The following is a 15,672-nucleotide window of genomic DNA, read 5'->3' as shown; positions in this document are numbered from 1 at the left end:
TTCGGTATGTACATGTAGAAAGTACAGTTAACAACTATATAATTTTTTGCCTCACTCAGTCCATATAAGATTACTGATATCACATTGCTCAATGTATGAAATACATAATCAGTTTAATGTAATGGACCAATTTCCTGTAAGTAATACTAAAGTAATACTAAAGTAATACTAAATAAAAATTTAACATTATAGTTGCAAAATTATTAAACTAAATTTCTCAAAATATTAACTCCCAGAATATATTGTAAAATATTAAAATTTTTTACATTATATTATTTCAAATTTATTTCATAGATTATTACATCTTATTTAACACCTTTAACAAAATATATAAATTTTTAATGTCACTTATTGTTACTTCTTTTTGCTAAATACAACTTCCTACAAACTTCTGTTATTGGAATATCATACACAGAGGGTATACCACCTGGAACAATTTCTTTTTTAGGACGTGAATGTTTATCTGTAATAGTGGTGATATCATTAATATCTGGAGTCATAGATAAGTTTATAGCTGGGTAAATAATAAATGCAAATGTAGCAAGGGCAGTTAAAGCCCAAATTGGTATTGCTACAGCCCAGTATTTAGAAGGCCAATATGTTAGTCCTAAATTATGTAAAATTTGATCTGGTATTAAGGCCCATACCAGGAATAAAAGGAATAGCATATTTGAACCTATGTATAAAGCATATCCATAAACAGATCTTGGTCCATATGGAGCTGGGGTATGTTCCATTTTATATATGTTATGCTATGGAAATAATTTTAACAATGAATATTTACTTAATAATAATTGTAAGTTGGTACAGGTGGACCAAGAAGTTGCATAGTTTCTGTTACTAAAATTAAACTATCAAAAAATGATGTTAATGCCACTCTAACTTTTCGTGCTTCGGTTCCACAAATTAATCTATAAAAAGTATTATAGATTAGTACAATGAAATATGCATATATTTAAGCTTATGCTATTATAATACATATGGGAAAACTTACATTTGTAATAAATTATTATCTAGCGTCAATTTCTTTGTAATACTACCTCTTGAGGGCTCTTTATCAACTATTAGTACTTGATAAGCAATTTCTGCTTCCCTTTTTGATGGGAAAGGTATTGATAAATTTCTGTACAAAATTAAGGTTATTTTTGTAATTACGTGCAATGTTTTACAAATTACATAAGATGTTGTGAAATTACTTATTTTAAAGGATACACACTGAAAGTACTCATTACAGCAATAGCGGTAATTATTATTTAATTCACGTATGTTTCCTATAGTGTAAATTCCTTTATATTTAATTTTTTACATATGATACTTAGTCATTAATTTTATAACTCGTTCTATAATAATTTAATAATTTAATTACTTTGCACGAAATGAGATTATAATTCTCAAATTGGTTATGCGATACATATTCAAAGTTATATAACGTATTTTATATGTATGTATATACAAACCTAGTAATATATAGTAATTTTTCTTGAATCACATGGCGTTATACTCTGTGTTCGGTCATTATACGCAACAGTTTACAACACAAATAGTAGCAAAGCTTAATACAAATTGGTGAATCAGTATAATTTGATACACTTCAAACGTAATGGGCCGAAGAAAAAGTAAAAGGAAGCCACCAAGTAAAAAGAAAGCTATTCAACCGCTAGATACACAATTTAATTGTCCGTTTTGCAATCACGAAAAATCATGTGAGGTTAAGATGTACGCATAATTCATTTATCGACAATTCTTATACTACTTAATTTTCAATTTTACTGATTTCTCTTTTTATTTGCAGGGATAAGTCGAGGAACACAGCTAGAATTACTTGCAGAGTCTGCTTAGAAGACTTTCAAACCACGATCAATTTACTTTCAGAACCTTTAGATGTGTATAATGATTGGATTGATGCGTGTGAAAGTGCAAACTAAATTTTACTATCTTTGCATCAGGTCAATGCTAATAGTATTATTTATTTCTTTTAAATGTAAATTGTCAGCACTTTAGTATAAATGGATATCACATCATGTGCAATGCATAAGCAACAACTTAATGCTATACATATATTCTATGAATCAATGAAAAGACATTTAATTTCGTAAATTTAATATTTCATTGGTTTAAAGTAACAAAACTCGATATATATATCCCATATGTAGTATATTAAGTATTATATCGTATTATTTTTAATTATATATGATATTTGTATAATCATATATATATATATATATATATATGAGCTTCTTGTACTTAATAATTAAGGATATGAATGTTTACATTAAAAATGACAAAAATATTATATGACTGCTATAACCTACGAATATTTATATGAAAAGAAGACACGTAATGTTTTTACTGTATGTTTATATTATAAAAATTAAGAAGTTGTAAGGTAATGACAATGTGAATAAAATAGTCTTTGCTATAACTTTTTATGAGTATTAATGAGTTTAAACTAAATCATTCATTAAATTTGAATATACTGAAATTACTTAAATGTATTTGATTTAAATATGCTGTCATTAAAGTTACTGAATAGTATTTCTTATAAGCATGAAAATCTGAATAATAAAAAAAATACAAGGCTAATCACATTAATGTTTTTATGCAGTTAGATGAATATTTTTTTGGTGACAATTATTCGAAGTATAAAGTTTATTGTTTATTAAAAGGATTAGTGAAATGTAAGAGAATGAGGAAAAAACTAAACGTGAAATAAAGTTGCGATGTCGTTCCCTCGCAAATATGCAGCGGATGTGTCTCATAGCGCAGTCAAGATGGCGTTCCACCGAGTGGAATATACTTGTTAGAAAAAGTGTGTGAAAAAAAAATGCCGCGGAAAGCTTGAGAGCGACGCGTGCGAGCTTAAGTGAAGTTTCGGTCGCAGAGTGAATCCTCGTGGCTTCACTATGCATTCTAGATGAAAATAACTCAAATGACGGGGTTGAAACGATGCGTACATTAACCCAAGTGACAAGGCTTGTTCGCTGATCTTCGGACATTGCGGAGAACCGTAATCGTCGAGCGGCGAACAACGACGCTATGGCGTCCATCGGACGTGTGTATGTGTGTGTCATTATTTTTAATCCGCAATTAACAGCTAATTAAGCAGTCGTAACTGCGGATCACAAGTAGAATTCGATGCGTGTGAGATTCGTGTTGACGCCGGTTGCTAAACGACGCGACTTCCTAGTATTAATCGTCCGAACCGAATCGGTTCAACCAAAAACAAACATTCTGGGCTGCTTTCATTTTCCCTGTTTGACAGCTCCTAATCCAAATTACGTGGAACATTATGAATATCTTACTTCGATTTCCTCAGTTACGTTGTCACAGACTAAATTGTGCTTCCGCTATGATCTTCTCATTAAAGAGTATCGTCCAAATCGTTGCTGTTAGAGTTTATACGTAAGCTCGAGAATGTGACTAAACTGATTTTTTCAACAAGTGTGTTTAATTCTAAGTGTTTATAATACAATGTATGGTTTATATACCGTTTTGAAACATTTTGTTTTTAAGTGTTTATAAGGGAATTTCAATAATATGTAACACATACAATCTTCCATGTAAACATTTCTCTAAATGTAAAATTATAATTATCAATTTCTGTCCTAATGTTTAGATATTTTAATCTTAATATTAATTGAATGTGTTTATTTGTGTCGCTTTGTATACAACAAAGTGAATATTGTTTTATATATTTCACTTTTGTATGAAATACAACTGTATTACTGCATAGCTGTATTATTTGAAACACAATTGTATGTGATATAGCAATGTATTCCATAAATATGCAATGAACTATTATTTACTTTTAATTATTATATACTGTGTTTTAACGTTGAGAATTTAATAAATTGTCAAATCTAATTTATATTAAACGCATATGAAGTGCAATATTTTTGTTTTGTGTCGTGTACTTTGTGTTTCTAATGTTAGTCTTTAGTTTTTCTTATTTACATGTTAATTTGTGTAAATTTAGTTAGAACTGCTTTTATTGTTATAGTTTATTTTATAAGTGATTTATAAATGTAACAGATCATTATCGTTTTATGAAAATGAACTTATGAAGGAATACATTTCTTATTGCAGGCATAAAAGAAAATAAAATTATGGATAAATAATGTAAGTGATATGACAACTTATTTGGTAGTGTGATGCAGGAATGAAAGTGACAAGACATTCCATGATTTCACATAAAATTTTAGTAAAATATATTGTGACTTAATGGACTTTACACATCATGTCAAATAGTTTGGACAGTTTTTTAACACGTATTGGGGATGTCACTATAGAACGCGTGACTCCTCGCCCAGGCCCTAAGCCTAATGAAACGATAATGTCGAATGAAACTGTAACAAACACAAACATGAATAATGTAGAGCCTCAAACAGGAAATGATGAAAGTTCAGAGGAATCTAGCGGTGAAACATCTGATGGAGAACATGACAAGAAAAATGATACATTGCAGTCAGAAGAAATAGAAGAAATACGTTCAGAAGGATCAGGGGACGACATGGATTTAGATGAGACAATTGATTCACAAATTGGTGTACGAGCAGAATCAGAAAGGCAACATCATTCTCAAGCTGAAGAGGATGATGAAGAACCAGTTAATATATTGGATACTTTGCCATTAGAAGGTTTGTATGATACTATGGATTTTACATTTGTAATTTTTTTGAACTCTAATATTATAGTATTAATAATCCTTAAATTCTTTAAAAGGAGCCCCAATAGAGGGTCAGGAAGTGTCTGAAGCAGACTTACTTGGAAAACCAATTTCAAAAGATACAGATGATGAAGGAAGCATAGGACATGAAAATGACAAACATGAAGGTCATGTCATGGAGGAGGAAGGAACAGAGAGTAATAAGAGGCATGCTGATTCAGAACATTCTGATACAGCTAAGAAGAAGCAGAAAAAAGATGATGGAACTGAAGGATCTGCGTCAGAATGTGAAACAAAAGCAGAAAAGAAATTAGCAAACATGAGAAGAAATATTCGAGAAGTTATGGATGAAACTCAACTTGATGAAGCTACTTTGTCAGCTCAGCGGCAAGAGATGGAACGTCTTCGAAGGGTACAAGAACAACAAAGACTAATTCGTGAAGTTCAACGACATATGGCAATAACTAGGCAAAATATGAAAGCAAAAACAAGAGTAATTAGTCTTTTACAAGGAAAACAAAATCAAGCAGGTACTACTATTTCACAATCATCTCCATCTGGACCAGTTCGTTTGCCAAACACGGTGCTCCTTAAAGTAAATTCTGGATCTGGCACTGGATCTCAGACTACTTCTGGTATACAAACAAATCAAATACAAAGAAGATCGGTAGAAGGCTCCCGATGGCAAAAAGGTAGAGGTATTTACCAAGGAGCACAAACATCAATTTCGCGAATTGCAAATCGACCTAGTGGTCCCAATATGTTACAACAAAGAATTCGAATGATGACTCCTTCTGTTAGCATATCTCCTGTAGTTCCTAAAAAGGAACCTATGGATAGATCTGAATATTACTCAGATTCTGAAATCTCAGATATAGAAGCTGAAGAAACTTTACGTGAGAAACAAATACATGCTGCTAAAAAGATATCAACTGGGCCAAAGTCTCAAAAAACAGCTAAAGGCAAAGATGTAGTTACAATATCTAGCTCTAGCGAAAGTTCAGATGATGATTGTATAGTTTTAAGTGACCCAAGTGGTGAAGAAGAAACAGACAACGAAGATGATCCATCCAATTCTGGCATGCATACTAATGATAGATATAACATTCCAGATGAACATGGTAGAGTGTTAATAAATGTCGGTCATCCTGAAACAGAACCTAATGTATTTTTAGCTCCACAGGTAGCTCGTATTATTAAACCTCATCAGATTGGTGGTATTCGTTTTCTTTATGATAATATTGTTGAAAGTATTGAAAGATTCAAAACTAGTTCTGGTTTTGGTTGTATCCTTGCTCACAGTATGGGTTTAGGAAAAACACTTCAAGTTGCTAGTTTTTGCGATATTTTTTTTCGTTGTACCACTTCTAAAACAGTCCTCTGTATTATGCCCATTAATACACTGCAAAATTGGTTAGCAGAATTTAATATGTGGTTACCATATGAGGATCCTAATGCTCCGGAAAAGTATGGTAAAAGTTCTGGTATTAAATCAGAATCTGTTATTGAGCTTAAACAAGAAGTTAAGGATGAAAGCGGGAATCAAAGTGACATGTCAAATATGTCAAGTATGTCAAATATTTCAAGGCCTATTAGCACAGAATCAGCTCATCGTTTTGGACAAGAAAATACGTCCCAACCTATGAATATTATGCCAGAAAATCCGTATATTCATCCAGGATATGAAACTCACAATATGATGCCTGGTTATGTACAAGATAATATGTTGAATAAAAATATATCAAATTCGCAAGTACACATAAATGAAAATTATCACGGAGATATTTCACAAAATGCATTGTATAATACAAATCCTAATCCAATGTCTACTTTTGAATCAATAAAATCAGAAGTAAATTGTCATGGCATGCAACAAAGGTCAAACATGTCAGATACAAAATTTGGTATGGAAAATCAGAATTCTAATAATATATATCCTGGTTTAGAGAATCGGCCACAAGCTCCTATATATCCAGGTATTGAAACTCGAAATCCTAGCACTTTGTATCATGGTGTAGATAGTCATCACTCTGGGTCCATATATCCTAATTTTGACAATTCTACTAATACTTTCTCTAATTATACAAACCGATCAACTCAAGAATCAGATCAAGAATCAAGAAAAGATTGTTTTAAAAATACTTTATCTTCTATGAATGCAGAAGTTAATGTAAAGAAAGAGCCAGAAGAAATAGTTAAAAAGGAGGAAAGTACTTGTACAACAAAAGAAGAAATATCGAATGAAGAGAAAAAGGAAATTGAGAAAGTTAAAACTCCATTTAGTGTAGATTCGCCTATTGGTATGGAAATGAGACCGCGGCATTTTCGTTTACATATTTTAAATGATTCTCATAAAACTATGACAGCAAGAGCCAAGGTAATTCAAGATTGGCAAGTAGGAGGTGGTGTTTTGTTGATTGGATATGAACTATACAGACAATTGTCTTTAAAAAAGCCAAACAAAGCAAAAAGGAAACGTGGACAACCTTTCAAAGATACTGTTGATGTTGAGGAAGAAGACAAGAACAAAGGATTATTAGATGAAATGCATACAGCTTTAGTTAATCCAGGGCCTGATTTAGTCATATGTGATGAGGGTCATAGAATAAAAAATTCCCATGCTAGCATTAGTATGGCTTTGAAACAAATGCGCACAAAACGTAGAATTGTATTAACTGGTTATCCATTACAAAATAATCTTTTGGAATATTGGTGTATGGTTGATTTTGTAAGACCTAATTATTTGGGAACTAAAAGTGAATTTTGTAATATGTTTGAACGACCAATTCAGAATGGGCAGTGTATTGATTCAACACCACAAGACATACGTTTAATGAGATACCGTGCACATGTGTTACATGCCTTGTTAGAAGGTTTTGTACAAAGAAGATCTCATTCTGTATTGCAAGTTTCCTTACCACGTAAAGAAGAATACATTCTTCTTGTTCGGATGACATCACATCAACGTAAACTATATGATACCTTTATGAATCAAGTAGTTAAAACACGTGCTGTACCTAATCCATTGAAAGCTTTTGCAGTATGCTGTAAAATTTGGAACCATCCTGATATCCTGTATCACTTTCTACGTAAACGACAGGCTAATGAAGAAGATGATTTAGATTTAGAGGAAACAATTGGTGAAAAATCTACTCCAGGAGGTAAACGTTCTAAAGCACGCCAACCAAAAGGGGAATCCAAGAAAGGAAAGAAAACAAATACAACTATAAAAAATAAACCAGCAGCTAGTGTTCAACCTAATTCCTCTTCATCATCTAATACTGATAATGTAGAAAATGATAATTCACATACTACTCCAAAACAAAACAATTATTCTAATTATCCTCCTATGCCAATGAATAATTCAGGGTATTCAAATTCTATATCTCAAAATTCTTATCCTCATGGTTATCAGAATTATAGATCAAGTGATCAAAACACATATTATAGAAATGAAAATAACCATGGAGAATACAATGAATTTTACAATAATCAAGGATCACAAAGATATGGAAATCAATCATTTCAAACATATTCACAAACTCCAGGATATAATGCACCACAAAATTATCCTAATCAATCACAAAATTATATACCAAACAGTGAGCAGTCTACAAATAATCATTCTCAAAGGTATTCAACTGCTACTTCCAATTCAGAATTTCGTTCAGATCAAAATCAAGGGAATAATTATGAAGTATCTGGGATGTTTCCACGTCAATCTTATCCTTATCAAGATCATGGACGTAATTATGGATCAAATATAAATCAAGGATCTAATAATTATTCTCAAGTTCCAAATCAGTCTTCTTTTCAATCGCAAATGCCAAACCAATCTGCAAATATGCCATTACCTGATTATTCTTCATATACACCAAATCAGACTCAAAATTATAATCCTGCAGCAGGGCAAACAAATACCATATATTCACGAAATGAAGGTCAACCATTACAAAATTCTACATTAGGATATGACACAAATCAACAAAGTCAAAATTCATCATCTCAAACACCAACTGCTGCATATCTTGCAAATCAACAAGGGCAGAGTACATCTGGTCAAAATCGTGGCTTTTCACCCAATCAACAGAATCAAAATCTTCCTTTGCAAAGTTCTTCTCATACTTATGGTGGCTCACAGTCACAAAATATTCCAATATCAAATCAACCCCACAATTATCCTACTCAAGTAAATCCAAACCCTTCACCACAAACATCACTCAATTTTAGTCAACAATCTCCGAACACTATGCCACAGAATCAACCTCATCCATATATAACAAATTCATCAAATCAAACATCAATTCCACAAAATCAAATGCGTGGATATTCTACAGCAGCTCAAAATCAGATGAATGTATCACAAAATTCATCTTCGTATCCCACTGGCCAATCAGCTTCAAATCCTACTCAAACACATGGATATGCTCAAGATCAGCAAGGGTCAGTTCCTAGTGCACAAGGTACTATGCATGGATATTCACATCTTGTATCTCCATCAACACCACAAAATCAATCTTATCCACCTAATATGCAAAGCCAAACGGGAACTCCATCAAATGCAAATCATGCCTATGGGTCTAATCATCAAGGTCCAACATCAATACCATCAACTCCAACTCATAGGTACAGTTCTTCTCAACAAGGACAGATATCACAATCTCAGAATCAAGCTCTTCCATATTCTCAAAATCAGCAAACACCGAGTTCTATCAATCAAAGTGATCAATTGTATTCCAGACCAGATAATCAACAACAAACTCAAACTTATACACCAACAGCCAACACATCCCATGAATTTTCAACAGATCGTCAAAGTGGTAGTTCCTCTACCAATCCTACAAATAATTATTCAATAAATCAAACGTCGTCTCAGAATACTGTTGTACCAAATTATTCAACAGATGGAGCACATTCAAATCAAGTAAGTCAAATGAAGAGTTCAGAGGATCCTTATTGGCAAAGAAATTATTCTCAACCATTTCAATCTGATCAATGTAATGATCCTTATTATCGGGATGTAAATCCTAATGTGAATCGATATCAAAGTAATTACTTTCCGTCACAAAATTATCAAAATCAGTCTTATGATTATAGTAATAATCATAATTCGGATATTAATACGCGCTCAGAGGATTCGAAGTCCCAGCAAACCACTACTCACATTCAAAGCTCAGGATCTTCAGAGAAGAACAAAAATAATAAGGAAATGACATCAAGTGTTGGTGTGCAAAGTCAACCAATTCATCAAAATAGTTCAAGTTCTACAAGTTCAGGTTATGGTTCTGAATCAAATTGTCAGACTTCAGTGTCTAGATCTGTACAAAATCTTAATTCATTGCATAGTCCCCGTCTAAATCAAAATGATTTAGTGAAAGAAGATGAAAAAGAAAAAGAAGACTTATTAGATAAAGATAAAGAAGAGAAGTCAGATGATGAAATTCTTACAAAAGATGAAGAAAAGGATTGTAAAAGTTCTCCAGGAGGAAAAGAAGACCCTGGTATTCCATATGATTGGGTAAATATAAAAAGCATGAAAATAATGCTTATTAAATTATAACTAATTAAACTTTGTATTTGCAGGCAACAGAATTAATGAAGGGCTATGTACCAGGATTAATGGATGCTTCTGCAAAAATGACAATTTTCTTTTGTATTTTGGAAGAAGCAATTAAACTTGGTGACCGCGTTTTAGCATTTTCTCAATCGTTATTTACATTGAATCTCATTGAAGATTTTTTAGCTAGAAATAGTTTGAAGTATCCTGATGGGCAAACAGATGCTTGGATTAAAAATGTAAATTATTATCGTCTCGATGGCAGTACTAGCGCCTTAGAAAGAGAAAAACTTATTAATGAATTTAATAATAATCCAAAAATTCATCTTTTTCTTGTTTCAACGCGTGCTGGTTCTCTTGGTATTAATCTTGTTGGCGCTAACCGTGCCATTGTATTCGATGCTTCTTGGAATCCTTGTCATGATACACAGGCTGTTTGTAGAGTGTATAGATATGGACAACAGAAACCTTGTTTTGTTTACCGTTTGGTCACTGACAATTGTTTAGAAAGAAAAATATATGACAGACAAATTAGTAAGCAAGGAATGGCAGATCGTGTGGTTGATCAATGCAATCCAGATGCTCATCTTTCATTAAAAGAAGCAACTACATTGTCTTGGGATTGGGAAGAAGATAGTCAAGTACAAGATTTTTCTCAAACGAAAGATAGTTATTCTGATGAAGTGATGCATCGTGTATTAGAACGCCATTCTTCTTTATTAACGAAACAGCCTTTCCACCATGAAAGTCTTTTAGTTGATAGAAAAGATAAGAAACTTAGTCAAGCAGAAAAGCGACTAGCTCGTCGTGGTTACGAACTTGAAAAAATGGCTGCCAACTGTTCCAGGCCCAGTTATAATTATGTTCCTGGAAATACTGCAACACGGGGTACGATTAATTCTAAAATTCAGATGTGTAAAATATGCATATTTACATCGGGTTTCTTATACTAAGTTATTGCAGCAGGTGGATTACAAATTCGAGCAATTCGAGGTGGTGATAGTAGTACTACTTCTAAACCAGTTGCCTCAGTTAGACCAATGCAGCAACGTGGTGCTGAAGGTATAGGTTCGCGTAGTGTAACAGGAAGTCGGTGGATACCAGCGGAAGTATGGCAAAGGCAGGGAATGAGTGCACAAGAAATGACATTACCTTTAGATGTTGTTATTCCCACCAATTCACCCGATAAGGGAAGTATTGTATTGAAAGCTGGTCAACGAGTAATGGTACTGAAAAGTCCCAAAGGCATTTATATGCAATTAGAATCTGGTAAAATTATTGCTATTCGAACGGCTCTTAAACTAAATCAACAAAAGCGAGAAGAAGAACCTAAGAAAGGTATATTAATAATTAAATGATTTCATTAAAATAGTTGTCCTGTCCTTTTTAATTTTTGAAATTTATATTATTTATATTGAAATATTTATAGGTGTATCGTCAATGGCACAAAGGAATTCAAAACCAGAAGTCGGATTTCCATTGAGAAATAATTCAGCTATTTCTATCATACCGAAATCTTCTTCAAGTAATCAAGCAAGTGGTCGTTCGATTAATAAACCAGGAAACGGGCCTAATTATAGGCCATTTGCTGACAAAGAAACTTTAAAGAGACCAAAACCTGTCGTTACTGCAACTGCCAAACCTTATTTGAGTCAAGTTAATTTAACCAATCAAGTTTCTCTATCAAGGTTACCAAAAATAAAGCAGGAACCGGTAGATCATTCCACACTAGGTGAAAATTCAAACTCCTCAGATGGACAAGTTAGAACTGAACAAAGAGTGGAAGAAGTCAGATTAGAGGATGTGGTTGCGGAAGTAAGTTCGAATACAGATTATAATCCTAATCATAATCGTGTAACCAGTTCAGATACCGATATTGCTTTACAAAAGTCATCTGAAGAAAATAGTCAAGTATATACTTCGGATTCTGTAACTGCACAAAGTGTTCAAACACAACACGATCAAACAGAAACGGAATTGACATCAAAAATTGATAAACAGTGTTCTCCTTCAATTGAAAAGGAGATCATAAAAACAACAGATACATTAACAAATTACGGGCATGCTTTTCAAACTCAACAAGAAAAAAGAGATGCGTCCAATGATGAAATTATAATTGAAGATCCTTCGCCGATACCACCTCAAATACAGTCGCAAGTACCATCACAAATGCAATCTCAAATGCCATTACAAGTATCTCCGCAAGTACAGTCACAAGTATTACCTCAGATACCACCACAGTTACCAACACAAATACCACCCCAAGTACCTTCCCAGTTATCATCGCAAGGACCATCACAAATACCTCAAGCATCACCGCAAGTTGCACCACAAGTTGCACCACAAGTTGCAACACAACCAACATCATCTGGCTCATTACCGCCATTGTTAACGCAACAATCAACATCATCGACTATGCAAGTACCAGCGACACCTACATTACGAGCTACGGAAGTTCCTAAAGGTATAACAGATTCAACTATTGGTTCTTCTGCTACATCCATATGTACTGGAACAAATACTATAACATCTCCAAAAACAGCGGAACCAAGTATGCGTGAAACTTGTATACAAAGTGAACCTCTTAATGTTCCACAAGGTTATCCTTATGCTCAGTATCCACGATATTACGATTATAATGATCCTCGATCTCGATCGTTGTCCACTCCTTATGGTACATATTTCCCTGGTGTTCCACCTCATGCAGCAAATCCTAGATTACCAATGGATACCTCTAAGAGTCAACCAGATGTAGGAAAACCTATAGAAGAGAGGGCAATGATGAATGTGCCTCCTGCATATTCGCAAGTATCTAATACTACTGCCAAAACATCAGCCAACACTATAGAAACGAAAGGTGCAGAAGCGATGGTAACTACAACGGTGGCGACTACTCCTACTAGAGATGAAACGCACATACCCACTGCGTTTAGTCATCCTACGAGTAGTCGTTATCCTGGACCTTATCCACCGGGACCGTATGATCCATATTCACAGCATTATCCTCCAGCGCCCGGTTCATCAGCAACTTATCCACCAGGTGGTAAGTTGAAATTTTGCTATTTTCGCATGTATTTATTTATGAAAGGAATATATGTTGAAACTAAATTTTTAAAGTAGCTGCCCCTGGATATCCAGCATACGGTGGCCCGAGTTACAACACGGAATATGCTCGTATGTATACAGCGTTTCATGGTCCTCCTCCACCAGCAGATCCTTATATACACAGAGGTTATGCACCCCCTTCTTCACATCCACCTAATTATTATCCTCCATTTCCTCATCCACCACCGCCTTATCCGAATTATTCATTTTTGTCACCATATCCAAATCCCAATATGCCCAGCGAGCCACAGCCACCTGCTCAGTAGGACACTTAAGTGGTATTATGATAAATGATTAGTTTAATAATTTCATAAAATGTCGCATATTGCGAAAGTTCAAAGGCTGTCGCGATTCAGAAGCTTAATAGACTGAAGCTGTAAAACGCATTGATGTAAATATTTAGTCACAAGTATTGTATTAAGATAATAAATTTACGCAGCTACTTTTACGTGCTGTGTTTATGTCGAGGAAGATGAGATAATCTCAATTAACTTTGAACTGTGCAATTTGTTGAAATGTTCAAAATATTTAGCCTTGACTGTCATGCCGTTTTACGATGCGTCTATTCGACTAAGTAATATCTGGTTATGAGTACAAATAATTTCTCAATTTGATATTCCATAGTCTCAAGGAAGCGTCTGTGTTTTTTCTAGCATATTGACATATATCATTATTATGATTTTATGAATTTATTGAGAATTTATTAAGAAATAAGGAAATATTTTCAACATAGGGAGCATCCTTGTTATCTATTTTTTATTTCCTAATTTTTATTTTGAATGAAATGCTAGGAATATTGAATGAGAAATAATTTTGTACATTCTAAACGAGTAATATAAAGAAGAAAGGAATGCTGTACACTATCATTTAGCTTTGTGCATAAATGCTACATTGATCACACTTTTATATTCTGCACTGAAAAATGCAAGGAATTCATTTTGATTAAATGCAATACTCAGAAAAGTATAAATTGTAAGAGTAAACTCATATTCATAAAACTTATATGCCAGCATTCCATCTTCCATTTTATATATTTTAGTTTTTCGTTTTAGTTAATTTGTGGAGAGTGATGGATATTTACATATTATTTATAAAATGATATTATTTAAAAACCTATTTAAAAACTTATTAATATCTTTTTGATAGTAATATATTTATATGTGTAATCTTAGAATTTAATACTTTTAATATTTCGACGAAACTATTATATACATCATACATAATAATGATATTTTTTATTATATATTATTACATTATTCATCACTTCTCCCTAAAAATATATTATAGGCTGCGCATCGTTATTTCGGTTTCCGTCATTTCAATAATTAATCTCTAAACGATAAAATTAGGCTTCATTTATACCACATGCTCTGAATCTATGTATCACCTCTGACTTTTTACATACATTATACGTACAGTATTCACTTGGAACATTTAGCAGCCAGTATACAGTTTACAGCGTCCTTAGCAAGTTGTATATGACTATGTATTACTATTAAACGTTACAATTTCTGAAATAGATAATCTCATAGTAGAATGTAGGATTGTTGTTAACTAGAATGTCTTACAGTTCATGACTGTTTTGGAATATGAATAAAAGAAGAATAGGGAGAGCCATGATTCTCAGAAGCGACTTCTCAAGCTCGGAACTGTGATATTTTGTCATATTCTCGTGTAACATTTTTGCTTGTATATTTTTATTTGAAATCAAAGTTCAACTTTGATTCTTGCATAAAATTGGTAGAAACGAATAATGATCGCGGATGTCGGAATACTGAATTAAAATTGTGCATTTATGTTAACGTAAGTTAATTCGAAGTATAAACACGAGATTTTTAATCAATTTTCCAAAGGGGATATAAAGCCGTATGCATGTTTATCATGGTGCTCCCTCTAAATACTATAGGTGAATTATTATAGAAAATAAACATTCATGCTGAATACTATTAGTATGTATTTCTCATTGAATCTGTCACCTGATTGCTACGCGAGAAATACATTGGGATCTTACATGTTAGTACGTACGTGTTGTGGTTGTACGTTTTCTAGGTTTTAAGTGTACAGGATTGACATGACGCGAATATTAACGTGAGATGTATTTTTGCAAACAAGCGACAGAATCTATTGCAAATACATACGAGATTATATGTACGAAAGATGAAACAATTATTTTGTCTCTGTTATAGCTTCTTTGCCATTTACATACTTGTAAATACCCATTATTTACATTTCATACTTTATTTATTACTATACATTATCCATTATTATCGCTTTTTTGATGTCAGAGTATTGCTCTTATGTAAAATAAATTGTTTACACTGATCAAGATTGTTTTTGATTGTAG

General features: G+C 33.0%; 3 protein-coding genes across 12 annotated transcripts; 2 read left to right on the top strand and 1 right to left on the bottom strand.

Moving 5' to 3' along the window:
* Position 1: 1 nt before the first annotated feature.
* PIG-P (phosphatidylinositol glycan anchor biosynthesis class P) lies at positions 2 to 1,430 on the bottom strand. Of its 4 annotated transcripts, none has more exons than XM_076622097.1 (4): positions 1,213 to 1,429; positions 995 to 1,123; positions 785 to 911; positions 2 to 134 (listed from the first exon to the last, which is right to left on the bottom strand). In XM_076622097.1, the coding sequence occupies exons 1-3, from the start codon at positions 1,227 to 1,229 to the stop codon at positions 785 to 787; spliced, it is 273 nt and encodes a 90-aa protein (XP_076478212.1). In that variant the 5' UTR covers positions 1,230 to 1,429; the 3' UTR covers positions 2 to 134. The 4 variants fall into 4 exon arrangements, with proteins under 4 accessions (XP_076478212.1, XP_076478211.1, XP_076478213.1 ...); XM_076622098.1 differs by lacking the exon at positions 2 to 134 and adding an exon at positions 239 to 427; XM_076622099.1 differs by lacking the exon at positions 2 to 134 and adding an exon at positions 544 to 676 and having other exon boundaries at positions 1,213 to 1,430.
* On the top strand, positions 1,103 to 2,422 carry LOC117156995 (transcription elongation factor 1 homolog). 2 transcript variants are annotated; one of them, XM_076622100.1, is made up of 3 exons: positions 1,103 to 1,242; positions 1,529 to 1,716; positions 1,793 to 2,422. In XM_076622100.1, the coding sequence occupies exons 2-3, from the start codon at positions 1,601 to 1,603 to the stop codon at positions 1,923 to 1,925; spliced, it is 249 nt and encodes an 82-aa protein (XP_076478215.1). In that variant the 5' UTR covers positions 1,103 to 1,242; positions 1,529 to 1,600; the 3' UTR covers positions 1,926 to 2,422. The 2 variants fall into 2 exon arrangements, with proteins under 2 accessions (XP_076478215.1, XP_033190491.1); XM_033334600.2 differs by lacking the exon at positions 1,103 to 1,242 and having other exon boundaries at positions 1,484 to 1,716.
* A 235-nt stretch (positions 2,423 to 2,657) lies between these two features.
* On the top strand, positions 2,658 to 15,650 carry LOC117156990 (uncharacterized). Of its 6 annotated transcripts, none has more exons than XM_033334587.2 (7): positions 2,658 to 3,056; positions 4,087 to 4,637; positions 4,723 to 10,184; positions 10,250 to 11,111; positions 11,187 to 11,561; positions 11,653 to 13,266; positions 13,341 to 15,650. In XM_033334587.2, the coding sequence occupies exons 2-7, from the start codon at positions 4,238 to 4,240 to the stop codon at positions 13,592 to 13,594; spliced, it is 8,967 nt and encodes a 2,988-aa protein (XP_033190478.2). In that variant the 5' UTR covers positions 2,658 to 3,056; positions 4,087 to 4,237; the 3' UTR covers positions 13,595 to 15,650. The 6 variants fall into 6 exon arrangements, with proteins under 6 accessions (XP_033190478.2, XP_033190481.2, XP_033190477.2 ...); XM_033334590.2 differs by having other exon boundaries at positions 2,658 to 3,060; XM_033334586.2 differs by having other exon boundaries at positions 2,658 to 3,402.
* Positions 15,651 to 15,672: the final 22 nt, after the last annotated feature.

The sequence above is a fragment of the Bombus vancouverensis genome, chromosome 10, assembly GCF_051014615.1.
Source record: "Bombus vancouverensis nearcticus chromosome 10, iyBomVanc1_principal, whole genome shotgun sequence".
In the NCBI taxonomy this organism is placed as follows: domain Eukaryota; kingdom Metazoa; phylum Arthropoda; class Insecta; order Hymenoptera; family Apidae; genus Bombus; species Bombus vancouverensis.
The sequence above is the reverse complement of the archived record's forward strand: the minus strand, read 5'-3'. Positions and strand labels throughout refer to the sequence as shown.